Source organism: Ylistrum balloti, unplaced genomic scaffold (genome assembly GCF_031769215.1).
Source record: "Ylistrum balloti isolate Yb309-2 unplaced genomic scaffold, AGI_CSIRO_Ybal_v1 Utg371328, whole genome shotgun sequence".
Taxonomy (NCBI): Eukaryota; Metazoa; Mollusca; class Bivalvia; order Pectinida; family Pectinidae; genus Ylistrum; species Ylistrum balloti.
In genome coordinates, this window is record NW_026782707.1 from 550,747 (window position 1) to 572,651 (window position 21,905).

Genomic DNA, 21,905 nt, shown 5'->3' on the forward strand with positions numbered 1-21,905 from the left:
AGTCTACCGTCATGATGATTGAGTCTACCGTCATGATGACTGAGTCTACCGTCATGATGACCGAGTCTACCGTCATGATGACCGAGTCTACCGTCATGATGACCGAGTCTACCGTCATGATGACCGAGTCTACCGTCATGATGACTGAGTCTACTGTCATGATGACGGAGTCTACTGTCATGATGATTGAGTCTACCGTCATGATGATTGAGTCTACTGTCATGATGACTGAGTATACTGTCGTGATGATTGAATCTACTGTCATGATGATTGAGTCTACCGTCATGACCGAGTCTACCGTCATGATGATTGAGTCTACCGTCATGATGACTGAGTCTACTGTCATGATGATTGAGTCTACCGTCATGATGACTGAGTCTACCGTCATGATGATTGAGTCTACTGTCATGATGACTGAGTCTACTGTCATGATGACTGAGTCTACTGTCATGATGATTGAGTCTACCGTCATAATGATTGAGTCTACCGTCATGATGACCGAGTCTACCGTTATGATGATTGAGTCTACCGTCATGATGACTGAGTCTACTGTCATGATGATTGAGTCTACCGTCATGATGATTGAGTCTTCCGTCATGATGACTGAGTCTACTGTCATGATGACTGAGTCTACTGTCATGATGATTGAGTCTACCGTCATGATGATTGAGTCTTCCGTCATGATGACTGAGTCTACTGTCATGATGACTGAGTCTACCGTCATGATGATTGAGTCTACCACGTCTGAAAAGGATAAATCCTGTCCATCCATCGTAAAAAAGTTTTAGGATGGATGGACAGGAAAAAACATTCCATAATATATCCTGTCAATTATTTTGATGGACATATAAAGATATTATACTGTAGCATGAAATTGGGTTTGAACTTGAGATAAGTTGCATGGATTTGAGTCTCGTTCCTGAGAAACTTTTGGAGTCTGCTCCATCCGACCTGTAACTTAACAATTGACAATAAATAACTGTAACAACAAAGTCAACTACACCACTACTTTAATTATACAAACAAGAAATTTGGTACCACAAGCAATAAAATAGGAAATTAACATACAAAATTTATCTGACTTGAACAATTTCCCCAACAAGTTTTAAAAATATTGGAAGATAGATATATATGTTTCCATTTAGTAGATAGATTAACGAATTCCAAACTCAAAATGAAATTACTGCATTTTTTCAAAAAATTCAGACTTGCATGGTAATGTTAGCAAAAATAAAAAGAATAGAAAATACTGAATATAGTATATGACATGATGGTATTATATGTATGAAGATATCTAATTCTATAAGATGAGAGCAATATCTCGCCATGCCAAATTGGTAATTGTAAATGAGCACATTTCACATTCATGTTTGATTTTTAGGTTTCTTTAATCCATGAATATAATGAAAATTACACTGCGATAAAAAATAAGTCTGGATAAAGTACACTGTTAAACATACATTTCTAGTTGATATAGATCATGTGACCAACAAGAGAAGTATCAACTAAACAAAACTTGATAATTAGCTGTAAAAAAGCATGAATATTATCCAATCAAAATACTAGTTTTGACACCAATTCTCTAATGGTATGACACTGTATCAGTCAGAAATGATATTTCATGATCAAACTGATATGGAAAAAATTAACAATTGAAAAGAAATGTAACTTCCTGCCGACATCTGTTTGCATTTTCCCCACATTATTTATGCTGCTTGAAACTCTTTAAGTATTTATGGCAGCATGCATATCAATATTGCTACAATATCAAACTTTCAGGCATCATTATCAAATTACATCAACTGTTTTATCATGACTCTTTAAAAGATCACTAACATGATAGACAAAAGAATTAAACTTCGTTAGTGCTTCATCAATCTTTCTAAACACATATTTCTTCATAAGTAATGATAGCTTGACTGATATGATTTCTTATAACTTTTTAAACAATTGTATTAAGTAATTAATCAGATCATGTCCTTTAAAAAAATATTTGCACAACTTTCAAGGCATGGTAATTAATAAGACTGATCTTGTGAGTTGATCAATAGGTTGATGAAGTAGGTACTTAGCATTTGTAAGCAAGTCATTGTACATTTTATTTGAAGTCATTATCCAAGAATTCTTTCCAATGCCAGAGTGTCTTGCTAGTACATGTTAATGCCAACAACATTACATTGCAGCTATGGAGGCCCTGTTCTACATCAGAGTCATTTGTTTTCATGCCTTCACTGAAGGTTTCACATGTAAGTACATTATATACAAAACAAAAAGCAGTTTCCTCACCATGATTTGTAACATTAAGTGTGACAAAGAAAGTGACCACATGGTTTGTGATGTAAAGTGACCAATAATGTTTCCTCTGTCCATGGTTTGTAATGTAAGGTGTCACAGAGACTTATGTCAGGTGTTACAAAGACACTACTGATTATACATCACGTTAAGGATTACACATTATATATAATGCATGAACTGTCCAAAAAGATGTTTTTTTATTGATTGATTTGGTTGTTAAGCTGCCTCAGAATACCCAGAACAACTTCTCTCAAGGACTGAAAAGAAAGCAGATGAAATACATGAAAGAAGAAAGATAACTCGAATAATTTGCATCCTACTCTAATCAACAGACCAAACAAAAATCTTGTTTACCAATATCATAATCGTATTACATTAAGGGTGTTTCTAATCCACTTAGGTCAAACATCATTTCTTAACAATAAGAATTAAAATTTCCTTCAGTTAAAATGTTTTTAATCTTTTTACAACTCCAAAAGGTCACTACCTAATTCCCAACATGATACCCATCCTTTGTGAGAAATGAACAGCTGCCAAAGGTCATTCTGAATTGATGTATTACTGATAAACCATATTAAGTGTGTACAACATAATTTAACATTTGGTTTCAATCTATGCCACTTTTTATATTGATACCATATCTTTTAAAACCCTTTTAAAAATACTTTATGCATTTTTTAAAACCATTTTTCATGAATCATGATCAATCTTTGTTATTCATTTCTAACATTATTTCAAGAGGATATTGTTAAAAGTGTATTTTATGAAGATAAGTGGACTCCTAACCTAAAATGACCATGCTGCTTAAATTTATCAGTTTTAACAATTGGATTATGGCTGTTCACTTATGAAATAATGACAGACCTACAGATCATACTTAAAATTTCTGACAATCCTTGTGGAAGTCTGATGAGGCATGTATCATTATAAGCACATTCCTTCTGACTTATGTCTGAAAGTTTACATTTACAAAGCTTATAAATGGGTTTATCCGCACACATGAACAGGCAACACTATAACTCAACCTTCAGAAGTACGTCATCATTTTGACATTTTGCATGTATTTCTAAAGGTTTGTCTGTATTATCAGACAATACTCACCTGGGGCTTGCAGTATTCTTCAAGCCAACTGAAGGCACAGGCAGACAACTCAGCAAAGTTGGCAACAGAGATGGTCGCATTAAATGATTGGAATAGTGTGTCCATGATGCCTTGAAACTGTTAACAGAAACAAACAGATCATGTCAATCAAATTATAGTTGTTGTTTTAATCAGAATACTCTCATTATGTAGACTTATTATTACAATGAAAACTTGGTTTATTGTTGATGGATTGTCTCCCTTGGTCCGTATTTGCCTACATTTATATACATATAATTTTAATACTGAAAACATCAATGTCTTTCTCAGACATACTTAAGCGTAATTCACATCAAGCAGAAAAAAGCAGGATATGCTTTTGACAGTAGAAATGTATTTACTGTTCTCATCACTCACACTCATTATGCAATGTGAAGAGACAATGTAGCAAGTATATAAAAAACCCACCTTGTCACAAACACTGAACAAATGAAGAATGAAAATGTCTGGGGTGATTTAATTCATCTAGTATCTTAAATTTACTGAGGTGTGTCAATAAATCTTTTGTATCAAAGGGACATCTGTTTTTGTGTTACATCAAATAAACTAGTCCACTGGAACCATTTGTACATTTTCCCAAATCATAGCAATGTGATCATACTGACAAAAACCCAGACATCGTGATGAATTATTCCCCTTTTTTAAAATTTTCTGTCCAATAAGGTCATTTTCGGGGAGCATTCCTCAGTGTCACTGATACTCTTATTTTAATATTTTTCATGACTTTATGATCTATAGTGAAAAGCAAACACTGATCATTTAAAAAGTACAGTTTGCCAACTTCAAAGTTCAACTCTAGCAATCATGACAGTTGTATACACATGGTTTCAAGACGTAATGCTGTCGATTTGTTATCTAAATGAAATAAGATATTAAGTCTCAGCATTGTACTAAAATACTGACCACTTGAAACTTGACCTCGTCGGACACAAGGTTCTGGCCATGTACTGGTGTATTTTGGTGGGTTTTTACAATGTGTTCATAGTTCCTGGAATACAAAAATTATGAATAATAAAATGAAACTCAAGATACCAAACATAAATGATACTAAGGCACACACTCTAGTGTGATCACCTAATAACACAAAAAATGTATACATGTAATCATCATTCCCTAACTGATTATCACTTGCTGTATTTACCTCTCCATAGGCTGGTAAGGAAGTTGTGTGTAATAGTTGAAATCAATCCTTGTAGTATGTTTGTTCTAGTCTTCTGGGCTTCTATATATATAGCTACATGTATATCAATTTACCCTTGCTATGATAAATTCCTTTATGTACACATATCAGTATTATACTGCCTGTATCCCGGTATTTCTGTTTTCAATCTGGTCTTTAGTTTGCCCATGCCAATTTCATGCCAGCAAATACCTACTCGCCCATGTATTCATCCCTTATGTTTCCAAAGTAAAGTCAATATGCTTAACCTCTAGGTTAACTGTAATTGATATTTAACATTAAGGAATTCTTTATGAAGAACTCACGCTTTCATGATCTTAAGTGCCATAACCTCTTTCCTGAGGGAGTCTAGTTCATCTTCCTGTTTGGTTTTCTGATGGGCCAGGAACTGGATGTAGTCGATGGCTGAAAGACAGGATAAATACATACATGTACAAACATACATAGAATTCAACCTTAAGATAGAGGTTTTCCAAAGATATATAACTTCATTTACTGTTAAATGCAACATAATTTACTCAGTTGATGGTATGTATAGATTACATTAGTAAATAAACCAAGCATTTCATTTCAGGAAATAATTTACCTACAACAGTTATACTAGTAGACTGGATCTAACCTTGCATGTCTGAAATATCACACTAAGAAAGGCTACCAATTCATTTTCAAGAATTTTTTTTTCTATATAACTATTTCTAACAATCAATACACTGACCAATCACGTGAGATTTTGTAACATGTGGAAACTTTTTTAGGATTTTAGGAACAATATTTACAAAATATTACCAATATCTTATTTTTCTGAAAAAGCATTACAGCACCCAGGCTGCAGGCAAGAAAATAAAACTAGATCATTATAACAACAAACATGGAAATGTACACTTTCTGAACCAACTATTTCATTCATTTATCATAACTACTTCAGTATGAACAAATCTTTGACCTCTTCAGATTTCATATACAATGTATCATTACAAAAACACCTGTTAAATTTATCCTGACCGTGTTTACTAAAATATCTTTGCTTACATCGTTGGAGGACAGTCGCTTTGCTGAGTTTCTGTGACCCAATACTGTCAGCCTGCTGACAAGTGGGAACAATGCTCTGTAACTCATCATATCCTTTCTGAAACAGATAAAAAAAATTCAAATGCAATAATTCAATAGAGGACTACATTAACTGTAGAGTCATGATGAACTAATGGAACACTTCCATAGCAGGTCTACATGAACTGTAGAACCACAATCAATCAACAGAATACTTCAACAGTGGGGCTACATTACCTGTAGAACCACACTCCACCAATGGAATACTTCAACAGTGGGGCTACATTACCTGTAGAACCACACTCCACCAATGGAATACTTCAACAGTGGGGCTACATTACCTGTAGAACCACACTCCACCAATGGAATACTTAAACAGTGGGGCTACATTACCTGTAGAACCACACCCCACCAATGGAATACTTCAACAGTGGGGCTACATTACCTGTAGAACCACACCCCACCAATGGAATACTTCAACAGTGGGGCTACATTACCTGTAGAATCACAATCAACCAACAGAATACTTCAACAGTGGGGCTACATTACCTGTAGAACCACAATAAACCAATGGAATACTTCAACAGTGGGGCTACATTACCTGTAGAACCACAATAAACCAATGGAATACTTCAACAGTGGGGCTACATTACCTGTAGAACCACAATCAATCAACAGAATACTTCAACAGTGGGGCTACATTACCTGTAGAACCACAATCAACCAACAGAATACTTCAACAGTGGGGCTACATTACCTGTAGAACCACACCCCACCAATGGAATACTTCAACAGTGGGGCTACATTACCTGTAGAACCACACCCCACCAATGGAATACTTCAACAGTGGGGCTACATTACATGCAGATTATCAAACAATGGAACACTGCAACAACATGATTGCATTAACTGTAATCTGTTACCACTTCTTTTGCATGTAGTTTACAATCTTTCTTATTTTTCATGAACTAAATTTCTTTAGTTTTGATAATTAAAAGTATCTTTCTACATACTTTTAAGAAAAAAACTATAAAATGGTTAAATTTACACCTCTCATAAAAAAATCTGATCTTAAAGGTCAATAGGTTTTATTTCATCAATCTTATTTTGAAAAAGACAATTCCAATATTCTACAAATTCAGCGTAAAATGAAACAACAAATATTCTCCATAAAGGTACAGATTTATAAACACCTTGATTTGGTCCCTACGCTTTTGTTCAGCATGTGTGTGGGCCTCTCTACGACGATCCTTGTAACTCAGGGTTGGTTTATTACCATCACTGTCCTCATCATCTGAACACAGCAAAACCAATTACATGAAATGTATTACATCAGATGGGACAGATCATACAAATAAATAGATGTATTACATTTACATTAACTGACTGCATCTTGTTTTAAAAATAACATTGAGAGTTGAAAACTTGAAAAAAGCTGTCTAAACAGAACTTTTTCTCACCATAAGCAATATACATGGTTATCCAACATTAATGCATTTGTGAAGAAAAAGCATCTAACAGTATACTTCAAATATCTGTCAGTACTGAGTGGTGTGTTGATAGATCAACAACATAAGTTAACTCAATTTCATGATATCTTGGAGTGAACTAGAGAACTTGGAGTGACACTAGATATAGACAATTACATATAACAGACTTTATATCATTCTGGTATTGTTGATGCATGGACTTTCAAACTAAAACAAATGTGAAATTTACTTGCTATAGAAACTGCTTTTTCAAAATCTTGTAGTCATATGATTATATTCTGATGTTGAACAATGAGAGATTAATGAAATGCTCACCTGAGTTATGTGCTGACGAAGCAGATGATGCACATCCTGCTGGTATAGAACCAGTGCTGCTTGTCCTGGAGAAGGAGAAGTGCTGACCAACAGTCGGGCTAGTCTCTAACTTAACATCCTCTGAAAGAAAAAAGTTTATGCTGTTATTGATTTGGTAGTCATGGTTTCAAAATCCATATGTATATATCAAATAGATGAGGAGTTACAAAAATCAGTTTATCATTATTTGTTCTATTTAAGTTTGTAGAATATACTTTCTTTTTTTCTCCCTTTTTAATTTGTCCTGACATTTCTTTGTCACTATGGACTTGAGATACAATTAGTTGTTGCATTGACAAGTTAATGATGAACCAAACTGTATCATTTACACCCAAAACTATACAAGAGGGCTCTTTGCAGTCACCATTTTATTCTCTGAATTATCTTTAGCGAAATATATTCATTTCTTTCTTGAGTTTTCAAACTTGTCCCAATTCAATATCACATATGCACAACTAGGCACCAAGGGGAACTGCGTATAAGAATGATCCATAGAGTACATGTACCTCTCAAGAAAAATTTATAGGTGATAATAAACTCAAAATCCAAGATGGCCACCTGTTCCGATTAAATAGCTAGTTTAGCCAATGTACACCTATAACCATACAGAGATAAAGGAAACCAACATGTATGTAAGGTGTATATAATCCGATACTTCTGCATCAAGTACCAACATTCAGACCCAGCCTCCTAGCTAGAAACTGTAATTAACATGCATCTATTCCAGTGTAGGAGATTCAACAGGCTTGAATTTTTAAATATAATCAAACAGGACTGAGCATATCTTGATACTTTAGTGTATCTGAGTAAATAACCAAGAACAGATTCCATCAAAAGGTGCTGGATAAATGAGCTACACACTATCACACTAGTATGCATATAAATATGATACATCAGGTATATAGAGACCTATCAATTGTAAATCTGGCCCACTCGCATCTTCATCCCCTCCCCATGTATAACTTAGTCAACAAATAAAATTAAGTGGACATACAATCCAGTTGATACACAAAAATGTACTGGGAGTTTGGGTTTTGGGGATTTTGGATTGAATTGGTCACAAGTGCACAAACCCGTAATACAGAATAATCATGCAATGAATGCGTGATCGTTTCTGTGAAAAAAAAAATAAAAAACCAACAACATGCTTGTTATTCACAGAATATGTGGCCATAAAGTGTGTGTAATAATTTATATGTGTCGATAATACTGATGAAAAGATGACAAATAAGTGGCATATTTACCTGAAAATGATCTATCCATTTTCAGAGGTTGTTTATAAACAGGCCATTCACTATAACATGTACAGGCAAACGCTTTAATTCTACAACACACGGCGGCTATAATTTTAAGCGTCTATATGACCCAGACAGCATTTGTTTCGGTAGAAAATTTTACGCAACATGTAGCAATGAGTTCGTGACAGGGAGTTTAAATCATCATCGGCAACAGTTGGCCGTGTCTTTTAACTTATCCTTGTAAACGACAACAAAATAAGCAGCCATTTACCAATCAACTCCTTGCCTATCTAACAAGATTAACTTAGGGTATGATCGATAGATCAGATATCTTATTTCAATACAACAGGGACAGATTGATATATGTACTTTCCTGTACACCACAATGTCAGTTGTATAGTTCACATGACCGTCGTTCACTTCAGTGTACAGTGATATGTCTTCCATTGAAATTTAATTGTAATGGACCTACGAAATCACAGGTACCATCCTCGTACACTCTTAGAGGCCAGTTGGTACCTGTAAATACTGTGATGTTTAAAGATTGAAAATAGCAATTTAAATTAATACATGTAAACAGAGACGTATATACGTCTCTGATGTAAATATATTTTAAGCTCTAACTGATGCATACAGATGTCAGATGTCGTTTATGTTCCTTTGTTAATATTATCGTTATTTACATCATGATGCATGTGTATGTCCACCAAATAGAACATCCTTGTGTGTCGGTCTAACTAGCGATCGCAAATATGATCACAGAAAATTATTCCACTGATAGACAGAATACTTTACATCTAATTCTTTATGACAGACACATTACCATATATTTCAGGTGAACAATAAGTCAGCTTGTACGATTGTTTACATTCTGTGAGATCAACAAGATGATGAGTCCTATCGAGAAACAAGGCTATCTTGGGGACATCTCAACAAAGTCAACAGCAGAGTTAATGGAGTTGCTTTCACGCCAAGAGAAAATACTGAAGAAAACGTAAGCATTAAAATCATTACACCACATAATTTTGTATGACATTAATTTTGTATCCACATTCTGTAACGTTTTCTTTGAGTTTTCTATCTTTAGGGTGGACTAGGATATTTCGGAATGTCTTGTGAGGTTTCATGGCCACTGTAAAGCCATGGCCACGGTAAATCCTCTGAATGGTTTCTGACAGGCCTTTGATGTAAGGGATGACAAGTTGTCCTTTCACTTTTGTTCTTTTCCTTAGTGTTTTGTCTCTTAGCCTTTTTGCTAACATCAAATTCATTAACTTTCTGGAATGCCCTGATAGGGCATCCACATGTTTGCATGGTGCTAGCGGTGTGACTTTGGTCTTGCTTCTTTTCTTGTTCTTTTGTGACATTCGGTTCACATGTGTTGAGCTAGGTTTGTGTAATGGCCACCTTCAGGTGTAAGGGGTGGTGCGATTGGAAGTTGAGGTATTGATCTGTGTACATCTTTTTCCTATAGACCAATGCTTTGATAGTACGGTCATCTTTCTTTACTAGGAGGTGTCAAGGAATGGCATAGTGTCATTGATTTCTTCCTCACAGGTGAATTTGATGCTGTTGGTGGTATCTAAGGTATTGATATGCTCAGTCAAATCTTACTGTGATCCTTTTTTGACTATTTCTAATATGTCATCAACATATCACTTTCAAAGACTGGGCTTGCATTCTACGGAGGCTATTGCCTCTTGCTCCAAGTGTTCAAATAAAGACAGTTGGTTAAGGAAGCCATCTGGATACGCCGAAGCAGGCCAGTACTTAATAGGGACGAGGGGGGCCACAGACTCTTGCACGTCTATGACCAACCATAGCCAAATTGGTCTGTAATCTGTTTATGTTCTCATCACACTTTTTCGACCTTAGTGTACATAGGATTATAGTGTAGCAGAAAAAGCTGATCGATTCTGTACCATCTCCTACAGGTCAGATTTAACACATGTCTTGCATCACTGAAATATATAGAACTGAGAAAGGCATGTACAATGTAAATGAGTAACATTATCATAGATTCTGGATTTAAGATTTTACACATAATTATTTATCTGTAGGTACTTGTAATTATCAGGTTTTAACTATTTTCAGGAAATTTGTAGAGTCTTTACCAGATAAAGGAGCGAAAGTAAGAGCATTTTATGAAAAGCTACAGCAGCTGATATCAGAGAGAACACAAATTGTAGACAGTAGTGATGTCTCTAAATCTCCAGCCACTAGACAAATCGCACAGCTCCACTCAACATTTGCTCCAGCTAGTCTACTCGGGGATAAACAAGGACACACTCTGAGTGAAAGTTCGGTAGAACTACAACCAAATGTGACAGCTGATGCTGTAAAAAACAATTCCAGTACCGAAGATGATATAAGGTTACAAGACAATCAAGTATTGGCCATCTCATCAACTACTACCATAACACCATCTCAAGGTGAAGACAGTTCCAAAGTGGACATGGAAAGTGCTGAAAATGAAAATAAAACAATAGTTAATAGTTCTGATCTGGAGGAGTCACTGAAGAAACTGCAGATTTCTGGAGAAGTATCGGTAACAGAAAGGATTCAGAAAGAAAAAACTACACACGCCTGCAGCAAGGCGCTTCAGAATGCTGATGAAATCCACATTCCTCACAAACCAAACAAGTAAAACATACTACAACATACTTCTTCTTTTTTTTTTCTTTTCTGAAATAAACATTGATTGGTGTGGTAATATTTCAATCAAACTTTTCTCTCGACTGATATAAATTTATTGTATAACAAAGTGTATATTGATTGAGAAGTCAACGTAAACAAATTATGTAGCTATCCAAGTAGACCAATCGCCATTTATTACAGCACTTGATTTACAGAGCTGTAGTGTCATATATTGGAACTTTATATGCACCTAATTTTGACATGATTTTTAATTTTGTAGCTTTCTGAAGAAATCAAAAGTTTCAGACTTGCCAAGAGAGTATAAGTTTAAATCACGAGATGAGGATCATGTTCTTCCTGTCTGTGCTGTCACTAGAGCTGTGGAGGAGTCTGCAGCCACACCCCCTATCTACAAACACAAGGAGAGCAAGCTCATATCGCTCGATGAGTCACTTTATTTGCAGAAGACACAGAAAGTTAAACAAGAGGTAAGTTCAGATAGAGCTCTAATTGATTCAGGTGTGAAGTGCACACAAAGAAATGTATAAACAGGCTTCAGATCATTATATTAACCCGTGTGACAGAGCATTGAGATCACCTACCTATTCTAGAGTGATGAAGTTACATGGTAGTTGTGATATGTCATATGTACAATTAACATAATTTTCTTGCAATGATTAGGCCATGTTTAACAAGCTCTCGACCAGAGATTCAATAGAAATGGCAACAAAAGCACTACCATTGCACTGTGAAAGCCCCATCCTGACATCATGTCAGTCAAACGGCTTATGTGATGTGCTTTTTTCGTTTTAGTGGGTTTTTTTTTCGTTTTTTTGGCACAGGATGATTTTGGTAAAGTTGAAGGTCATCTGGTCATCATGTACAAGTATCATTATACATAACTAGCACTGCTGCTTTGCCCAATTCCATGTGTACCACAATGACATAGAGAATTATGAGATTGTACAATTAAGATTATGGGTGATAGATTAACGCCTTACTAAATTTTACTAAAAATGATCATTTGTTTATCTTGTAAGTGTTACCCTCACAGTCAGCAAGAAGGTACTTGTATCAGCCGTGTTTATTGTATATTAAAGTTCATATCCCACTGTCTCCTCTTGCAGGAGCTACAAGCCAGGAATGCTGCAGAGAAGTTGTCCCAAAGATTAGGTATTACAATGGAACGGTACAACCCTGAAGGAGTGGACATGTCGTATCCTTGTTTTATTTCTATCCATGGTGATGTATAAATAGGCGTATATAAATAAAACGGTCTATAGGAAGAAAACCTAAAACAAAAGATGTAATTGTAGACTGGTGTAGTAGCCAATAGAAAGTAATTACAACAAATACATTACAGAGATGTTATCTATGTGAGTATAGCTTGAATGATAAGCATTTTTATAAAGCAAAGCAATGTGAAATGACACCAGGATAGCCATTTTTTTCTGTTTCATTGCTTTCACAAGTATATGTTTACATTCCTGATATCAGACAGAGAGCTGACAACTTGCAGTTTGTTAAAACAATTCTTATTGTACTTTAAAAACTAACAGGAGGTTGAAAGGATGCAAATATTTAAATGGAAGAAAGTTGAGTGATATGAATTAATAAGGTTTAAATGAAAACCAATTTGAAATGTGTAGTACAGTGCAACATGTTTCATAGAATAATTCAACAACAAAAGAAACTGTCATTATTTTTTTTATATATATTCATGTTTATATGTATTTATATAAAATTTCACACTGTATCCAGATAGCACTATGTATCCAGATTACACCTTGTGTCCACATTACACTTTGTGTCCACATTACACTATGTATCTAGATATCCAGATTGCACTTTTTATCCAAATCACACTATGTATCAAGATTACACTATGTATCCTGATTACACTATGTATCCTGATTACACTCTGTATCCTGATTACACTTTGTATCTATCCTGATTACACTATGTATCCTGATTACACTCTGTATCCTGATTACACTATGTATCCTGATTACACTTTGTATCCTGATTACACTTTGTATCCTGATTACACTATGTATCTATCCAGATCACACTATGTATCCTGATTACACTATGTATCCTGATTACACTCTGTATCCTGATTACACTCTGTATCCTGATTACACTATGTAACCAGATTACACTATGTATCCTGATTACACTATGTATCCTGATTACACTCTGTATCCTGATTACACTTTGTATCCTGATTACACTATGTATCTATCCAGATCACACTATGTATCCAGATTACACTATGTATCCTGATTACACTATGTATCCAGATTACACTATGTATCCTGATTACACTATGTATCCTGATTACACTGTATCCTGATTACACTGTATCCTGATTACACTCTGTATCCAGATCACACTATGTATCCTGATTACACTGTATCCTGATTACACTCTGTATCCAGATTACACTATGTATCCTGATTACACTATGTATCCTGATTACACTATGTATCCTGATTACACTCTGTATCCAGATTACACTATGTATCCTGATTACACTATGTATCTATCCAGATTACACTATGTATCCTGATTACACTATGTATCCAGATTACACTCTGTATCCTGATTACACTATGTATCCAGATTACACTATGTATCCTGATTACACTATGTATCTATCCAGATCACACTATGTATCCTGATTACACTATGTATCCTGATTACACTATGTATCCTGATTACACTATGTATCCTGATTACACTATGTATCCTGATTACACTATGTATCCTGATTACACTATGTATCCTGATTACACTATGTATCCTGATTACACTATGTAACCAGATTACACTATGTATCCTGATTACACTATGTATCCTGATTACACTATGTATCCTGATTACACTCCGTATCCAGATCACACTATGTATCCTGATTACACTCTGTATCTATCCAGATCACACTATGTATCCTGATTACACTATGTATCCTGATTACACTATGTATCCTGATTACACTATGTATCCTGTATCCTGATTACACTATGTATCCTGATTACACTATGTATCCTGATTACACTATGTATCCTGATTACACTATGTATCCTATTACACTATGTAACCAGATTACACTATGTATCCTGATAAGATACAGAAATGGAGGCTATGTGGACAGTGATTACACTATTGTGATACAACTATCCAGATTACACTGTGTGTCCTGATTACATTATGTCAGCAACAAATCAGTTTTGATTACACTTTGTATAATACTGTTATGTACCAGATTACACTTGTATACACAATGTTGACATTACTGGTGTGTACAGGATGTTGACATTACTGTTGTGTCCAGATGACATTACTGTTGTGTCCTGATTACATTTACTATGTATCCTGATTACACTCTGTATCCAGATGTTACATTTACTGTTGTGTACAGGATGTTGACATTACTGTTGTGTACAGGATGTTGACATTACTGTTGTGTAACGGATGTTGACATTACTGCTGTATACAGGATGTTGACATTACTGTTATGTAGCGAATGTTGATGTAACTGTTGTATACAGGATGTTGACATTACTGTTGTGTAGCGGATGTTGACATTACTGTTGTGTAACGGATGTTGACATTACTGTTGTGTAACGGATGTTGACATTACTGTTGTATACAGGATGTTGACATTACTGGTGTATACAGGATGTTGACATTACTGTTGTGTAACGGATGTTGACATTACTGTTGTGTACAGGATGTTGACATTACTGTTGTGTACAGGATGTTGACATTACTGTTGTGTAACGGATGTTAACATTACTGTTGTGTAACGGATATTGACATTACTGTTGTATACAGGATGTTGACATTACTGTTGTATACAGGATGTTGACATTACTGTTGTGTACAGGATGTTGACATTACTGTTGTGTAACGGATGTTGACATTACTGTTGTATACAGGATGTTGACATTACTGTTATGTAGCGAATGTTGATATAACTGTTGTGTACAGGATGTTGACATTACTGTTGTGCACAGGATGTTGATATTACTGTTGTGTTACGGATGTTGACATTACTGTTGTATACAGGATGTTGACATTACTGTTGTGTAACGGATGTTGACATTACTGTTGTGTACAGGATGTTGACATTACTGTTGTGTACAGGATGTTGACATTACTGTTGTGTAACGGATGTTGACATTACTGTTGTATACAGGATGTTGACATTACTGTTATGTAGCGAATGTTGATATAACTGTTGTGTACAGGATGTTGACATTACTGTTATGTAGCGAATGTTGATATAACTGTTGTATACAGGATGTTGACATTACTGTTGTGTAGCGGATGTTGACATTACTGTTGTATACAGGATGTTGACATTACTGTTATGTAGCGAATGTTGATATAACTGTTGTATACAGGATGTTGACATTACTGTTGTGTAGCGGATGTTGACATTACTGTTGTGTAACGGATGTTGACATTACTGTTGTATACAGGATGTTGACATTACTGGTGTATACAGGATGTTGACATTACTGTTGTGTAACGGATGTTGACATTACTTTTGTGTACATGATGTTGACATTACTGTTGTGTACAGGATGTTGACATTACTGTTGTGTAACGGATGTTGACATTACTGTTGTGTACAGGATGTTGACATTACTGTTGTGTAACGGATGTTGACATTACTGTTGTATACAGGATGTTGACATTACTGTTATGTAGCGAATGTTGATATAACTGTTGTGTACAGGATGTTGACATTACTGTTGTGCACAGGTTGTTGACATTACTGTTGTGTACAGGATGTTGACATTACTGTTGTGTACAGGATGTTGACATTACTGTTGTGTAACGGATGTTGACATTACTGTTGTATACAGGATGTTGACATTACTGTTATGTAGCGAATGTTGATATAACTGTTGTATACAGGATGTTGACATTACTGTTGTGTAGCGGATGTTGACATTACTGTTGTGTAGCGCATGTTGACATTACTGTTGTGTACAGGATGTTGACATTACTGTTATGTAGCGAATGTTGACATAACTTGTATACATGATGTTGACATTACTGTTGTGTAACAGATGTTGACATTACTGTTGTGTAACAGATGTTGACATTACTGTTGTGTACAGGATGTTGACATTACTGTTGTGTAACGGATGTTGACATTACTGTTGTGTAATGGATGTTGACCTTACTGTTGTGTACACAATGTTGACAATTTTGTTGCATGTAGGAAGGTGATATTCCTTTTGTGAAGGATGCTGACATTCTTGTGGTTAACAACCAGATCCAAGGTATAGTCACTGTGTTTTGCAATATTGTAAATTGTTTTAGGAAATAAAGTTTATAGTATGTTTATACCTGTCATGTATTAAGGCGACATGTGGCGCCTCCTGGGGGATATTCACAACATTTGATTAATGCCTTGGTTGGTGTACTGCTCACCAAAGTATGGTTATTGATATGTGGTCAGTAATTATTTGAAGTTTACAGTATGCTGACCCGAGTGCCTTCTAAGTGATCAGTAATTGTGTGACATCACTATACTTTCTCTGGTAACTGATGCTGTAGTATATTTATGTTCAAGAATTGTTGATAATTTTTCTTTGCTTAAATATATCAGAAATCATTCATATTTTTCTTACCTTCTCAATAAATTTTTTAAAGTGCACATGATCAAACTTCATTTCACATTTTTTTTTTTTTTTTTTCTTGTTTTCTTTCAAATTTATATACTGAAATAGCTTTACTCAACACTTCATCGACAACTTTGGAATTTTTAAAATATTCTTTTTATATCTTTTAATTCTGATAAAAACTTCTAGTACAGCCCTGTTATATATTATGAGTGTTAAAAAAGTGTCTGGTTGTTCATTATAAACTTATAGCCTACTCAAATTAAGAATACAGTCTGTAATTCACTTCCTAGGTTGGGTGGTTCCTGATAAAGGTTATGGTACAAGGTACAATGCAGTTAAATATAGACATTATTATGTGAAATTCACTAGTCATGTAAAGATTACTTAAATGTAATAGAAAATACACTATTGTCAATAAACAAGTAAAATACATTTACATTATTTGCGATGAATAAATGTGTAGACCGTTTGATCGAATCATTTCGCTCGGTCATCTGTCAGGGCAGATCTAATGAGACAAAGTTTCCGTTTTTGGAATTTTATTGAGCAGTCAAATAGAAAAGTTGATTTCCATCTGTCAGAGTTGCTGTCAAATGCCATTGAGATAAATTCGGCACCAATTAGCCTTCACTTTTCACCAGTAATGCAAAACTGGAGGCGCTGGTAGTTTGATTCATAGCATTGGACTTTACATGCGTCAGAAGAACAATGAGAGTTTGTAATACAGTTGTGGAGATGTCGGTTCGTCCTCATCAGGCAGTCATACACCTCGTTGAAATTCAGATACTGTGAGGACGTCAGACAGACCACACAGGACAACAGCAGTAAAATGGCTACTGTGCGTACCATCTGTAATGAAATATGTTACATGTACAAGTATGACGTTACCAACATCTTATTCTCAATAAAAATATTCACTGTATATATATTTCGCTCATTCTCAGATTATTGTAAGTACGGACCAAGACCATTTATAGTAACAAGATATGCGCCTCTTTAGTATGAATGTGTGGTAGGTATTAAAATGATATCTGGTGCAAAGACTTCTTGTGTGAAGGACTATCTCAGATCCAATAACAAATGTTGAACCATTTTAGATTCGCAGAAATGAGATAAACAGGCACATGACCTTGCAAGCTGGCGCTCCAGTTTTCATTAAACGGGTGGTGGCGCTCCAGTTTTCATTAAACGGGTGGTATTATCTTGGGACTTTTCAGGGGGTATTCAGTAAAGGATTTTTTTTTTGAGAAAATATATTATTTATGCGCTTACAGCAATGCTATTAATGGGCCTATGGAATCTCTGTATGGGCTATCAAGTTAGATCAAATGAATGACATTGGTAATATTTTAAACAATTGATAAATGCTAATAAAAACGGTCAGAAGATGTATGCAAAATTTAAAATATTAGCAGCGAGATTTTAAATACAGAATAAAAATCATTCACCAACTTTTTAACAATATCACAGAAGGCCATAAGTACATCAACTCCTGTCGTCACGTTTATAACTTCTATATATAGTTTTCTATTCTAATCCGATATACTTGTTTTTACTTATTTACTTGAATGAAAGTTGTTAACAAAGACTTCTTATCCCTGTTAACTATACTAACCCTGACCCAGCGAGCTGGAAAAATGTTTAAATTCTGATATACGGAGCGGGAAGAACACAAGTTTTGAAAAATGAGTCTTCATTCTTACTGAGAAATTCTTAAACTCAATGTCTGCAGTGTCACTTTTTTATATTGAATTTACAAAACAAAGAAAACATGCTTCCATAGGACTTGACACATGATGAAAATACACGATTACTTTCAGAAATCTAAAGATAAAAAAACCCAACCATCACACTCTAGAACGACTAAGCAATAACACATACAAGTTTTTAAGACCTTATAAAACAGATACCACTAATATGGTCCCCTGACAGCCACATGGTTTTCGCCCAGTTTGACATGCGTGTAAAATGGGCGCCATATTGTAAATTTTATTTACTGGGATTATCATCCTGTACAGGCAGGTACAATTTTAAGCGGATTTTTCTTGTGGCAGTTGATGACTACCTCACTGAACCTCCTATGAGAGGCCCGTCGCGCGCTTTGAGAGGACAGGGGTAACGTGATCTATTAAAAATCACTGTATGTCAGAATAGCACGGTCCGTGATGTTAGTCCGAGCATTCTGAGAAACACGAACCGCCGTGAAGAACCGCGATAACCTATGTACAACCGGTGGTTGGTAATGATCGGAACCTTTAGGCCTCATGACATTTATCAATCAGAAACAAGGTACAATGGTTTGTTCATGTCCATGAATGCGCAGAAAGTTTCCCTAGTACCAACAGTCACGAGACATATTAATTTTTAAAAAATCCATGTATGGACGACAAATACAGGCGAAGGGCTTTCATAAATCTGTTGAGAATAACTCAATTAGCAGAAAACTAAAATTTGACATGCATCATACTTACTTTGAATGTATTGTTGAGAGAAAAGGTTTCCGACCAATTTATTCTCTCGTCTGACTGTTCGCAGGGTAGTACTCCGTGACTACTGAGAGTCTCGGACAACAGCCTGGAGAATGATACACATATACTGATGTAACGCTCGCCTCTGGTACTATAGCAGATGGTTCACTCGTTTCTACGTTATATATTAACCAAGAGGTCAAAAAAAGACATTTTAATGGTAGATATCAACTTAATATAATCCCGTTGGGAAATGTAAATGTACTTAAGAATTGATATGAGGTATTTTTCCTTGATGGCCATTTATTAGTGATTTTGAATGAATAATCAGAAATAAGATGACTATATGATGGCGACACTGTATCTCCAGACATCAGTACAATTTTGTTAATTTGTGTTGCCAGGAAAGCAGCCACGTGTTCATATCATCACACTGCTTCAGTAACGTCGTCAATTTGCTACTTCACTGTGTGATTATACAAAGAATATCGTTATCATTTTGTTGTTACAAATGTACATTGTGTGATTGTGATACAATACCGTTGTCAATTGGTTGTACGTACACTTTGAATTTTGCTCCAGTACAGTTTGTCAGTTAGCTACATGTACTTACAATGTGAATTGTGGTACGTTCATGCACTTAAACATTCCTGGTTATATATAAAACACCCTTCGTCATACTGGTATAACGTTACGCATTATGAACTCGATAGAAGTTTGATTCTGAAGTATTTCATCAGAACATCGATACAGGTAAATGATCATAAATGACAAAACGATTTATTAATACAATATCAGAACCTAAAACGTTCCCAAACCTTGTAATTCTGACTGCTAACATGTAAAGAGAGATAACTGTCTAAATTCTGACTTTAAGGGCGAGGAAGAATACATGGGTTCATGTAAACTAAGCTTCTATGCCTTGTTGATGATGTATAGACGTGGAAACATATGTCATTATATTACCTATGTTGTTCGTGTCATCGTCATATTGTTGACAGAGCATTTGTCAGCCTTGGGAGTTATCAGATGGTGTTCATCAGCTCCAGAAAATTACTTATCTGAATAGGACCCAACATTTGTGACAGTAAAGTAAAATATAAACTTGTACCGTGTACATCATTTAAAGACAAACTAGTAATAAATAGACTGGGTAAAAACAGCATTAAATATGTGTGTTACCCTGTATTTCGGAACATATTCTTCATGTTGGTAATGTCGGTTCCATAACACAACCAGTATAATATTCTAGTGGTTGTGTTACAAGATCTTATGTTCTATAGCTTTGGTATATGTTTGTCCAATAACAAATTAAATGTACCAAAGGTTAAGGTTAATTTACGAGAGCATAACGTGATGAAAAAGGTCATTGTCTTACTCCCATCGTATAAATGAAAATAGAATCAAACTGCACTATAATCATCAAAATGTGTCTGATTAAATCTTTCATTTTCACAACTGAACATGTAGCACAGACTTTGTCATGGATACGCCATCCTCGATACTCCAGGGATTACAATCACTTTCACTCTCTGTACCCCTGGAACCATCCTCAATACTCCAGGGGTTACAGTCACTCTCGCTCTCTGTACCCCTGGAACCATCCTCGATACTACAGGGATTACAATCACTTCCGCTCTCTGTACCCTTGGAACCATCCTCAATACTCCAGGGATTACAATCACTTTCACTCTCTGTACCCCTGGAACCATCCTCGATACTACAGGGATTACAATCACTTCCGCTCTCTGTACCCCTGGAACCATCCTAAATACTTCAGGGATTACAATCACTTTTGCTCTCTGCACCCCTGGAACATGTATCATGGCAAAACTGAAAGTTCCTTGTGCGACACTTTGCGGACAGAGCGAAAAGACGAGTTTGATAGTGACTCTCGAGGTCGCATAGCAGTGTATTGTAATGGCTTTGAAGTTGGATGTTGCTCTTTTGTAATCTTTAAAAGGAGTATATCAGTCTGTGATTGGTCAGGATTTTGCTCCTGGAACAAATCAAATTACTTCGCTTGCGCCTTCAATTTTGCCATGGCATGTTTCAGGGGTGCAGAGAACAAAAGTGATTGTAACCCACGTAGTATCAAGGATGTAGATATGCATTAATCCATTTTCAAATGAAGTCGGAGTACGCTTTGGTCCTAGGTCAGAACACTTTACTAAACAACTTATCCTAATCGATAAAAATTTCATTTAATTTGACAGGTAATAGTAAGGATACGCGTATCTCCTGGTTCACACCACTCTAGCAACAACCCAGCTGCTACTTTGGTCAATGTTATTGAGTTCTGGAGAATTGTCAGTACACAAACCAGCATCGTTTTGATCTCCATTCCACGTCGTCCCCTAGTTAGCGGGTCAGCAGTGGTCTACAATTAGGTACTGCACTATCTCTAT

The 21,905-nt window shown here is 35.5% G+C and overlaps 2 protein-coding genes across 2 annotated transcripts; one reads left to right on the forward strand and one right to left on the reverse strand.

Moving 5' to 3' along the window:
- Nucleotides 1–993: 993 nt before the first annotated feature.
- LOC132562036 (max-like protein X) lies at nt 994–8,802 on the reverse strand. Its single transcript, XM_060226759.1, has 8 exons — nt 8,751–8,802; nt 7,468–7,587; nt 6,856–6,956; nt 5,645–5,741; nt 4,921–5,020; nt 4,339–4,423; nt 3,397–3,513; nt 994–2,552 (listed from the first exon to the last, which is right to left on the reverse strand). Exons 1-8 carry the CDS (start codon nt 8,767–8,769, stop codon nt 2,493–2,495), a joined length of 699 nt encoding a protein of 232 aa, XP_060082742.1. The 5' UTR covers nt 8,770–8,802; the 3' UTR covers nt 994–2,492.
- A 386-nt stretch (nt 8,803–9,188) lies between these two features.
- On the forward strand, nt 9,189–12,634 carry LOC132562031 (DNA-directed RNA polymerase II subunit GRINL1A-like). Its single transcript, XM_060226753.1, has 5 exons — nt 9,189–9,226; nt 9,580–9,738; nt 10,839–11,387; nt 11,662–11,869; nt 12,509–12,634. The coding sequence occupies exons 2-5, from the start codon at nt 9,632–9,634 to the stop codon at nt 12,632–12,634; spliced, it is 990 nt and encodes a 329-aa protein (XP_060082736.1). The 5' UTR covers nt 9,189–9,226; nt 9,580–9,631.
- Nucleotides 12,635–21,905: the final 9,271 nt, after the last annotated feature.

Coding starts and splice junctions, on each gene's coding strand:
- LOC132562036 (XM_060226759.1), bottom strand. Junction 6,957..7,467: donor TTCGTCAGCACATAACTCAG/GTGAGCATTTCA, acceptor TGCTGTGTTCAG/ATGATGAGGACAGTGATGGT. Junction 3,514..4,338: donor ACGAGGTCAAGTTTCAAGTG/GTCAGTATTTTA, acceptor TTCTGTTAACAG/TTTCAAGGCATCATGGACAC.
- LOC132562031 (XM_060226753.1), top strand. CDS start 9,632: ATGATGAGTCCTATCGAGAAACAAGGCTATCTTGGGGACATCTCAACA. Junction 11,388..11,661: donor ATTCCTCACAAACCAAACAA/GTAAAACATACT, acceptor TTAATTTTGTAG/CTTTCTGAAGAAATCAAAAG. Junction 11,870..12,508: donor CACAGAAAGTTAAACAAGAG/GTAAGTTCAGAT, acceptor CTCCTCTTGCAG/GAGCTACAAGCCAGGAATGC.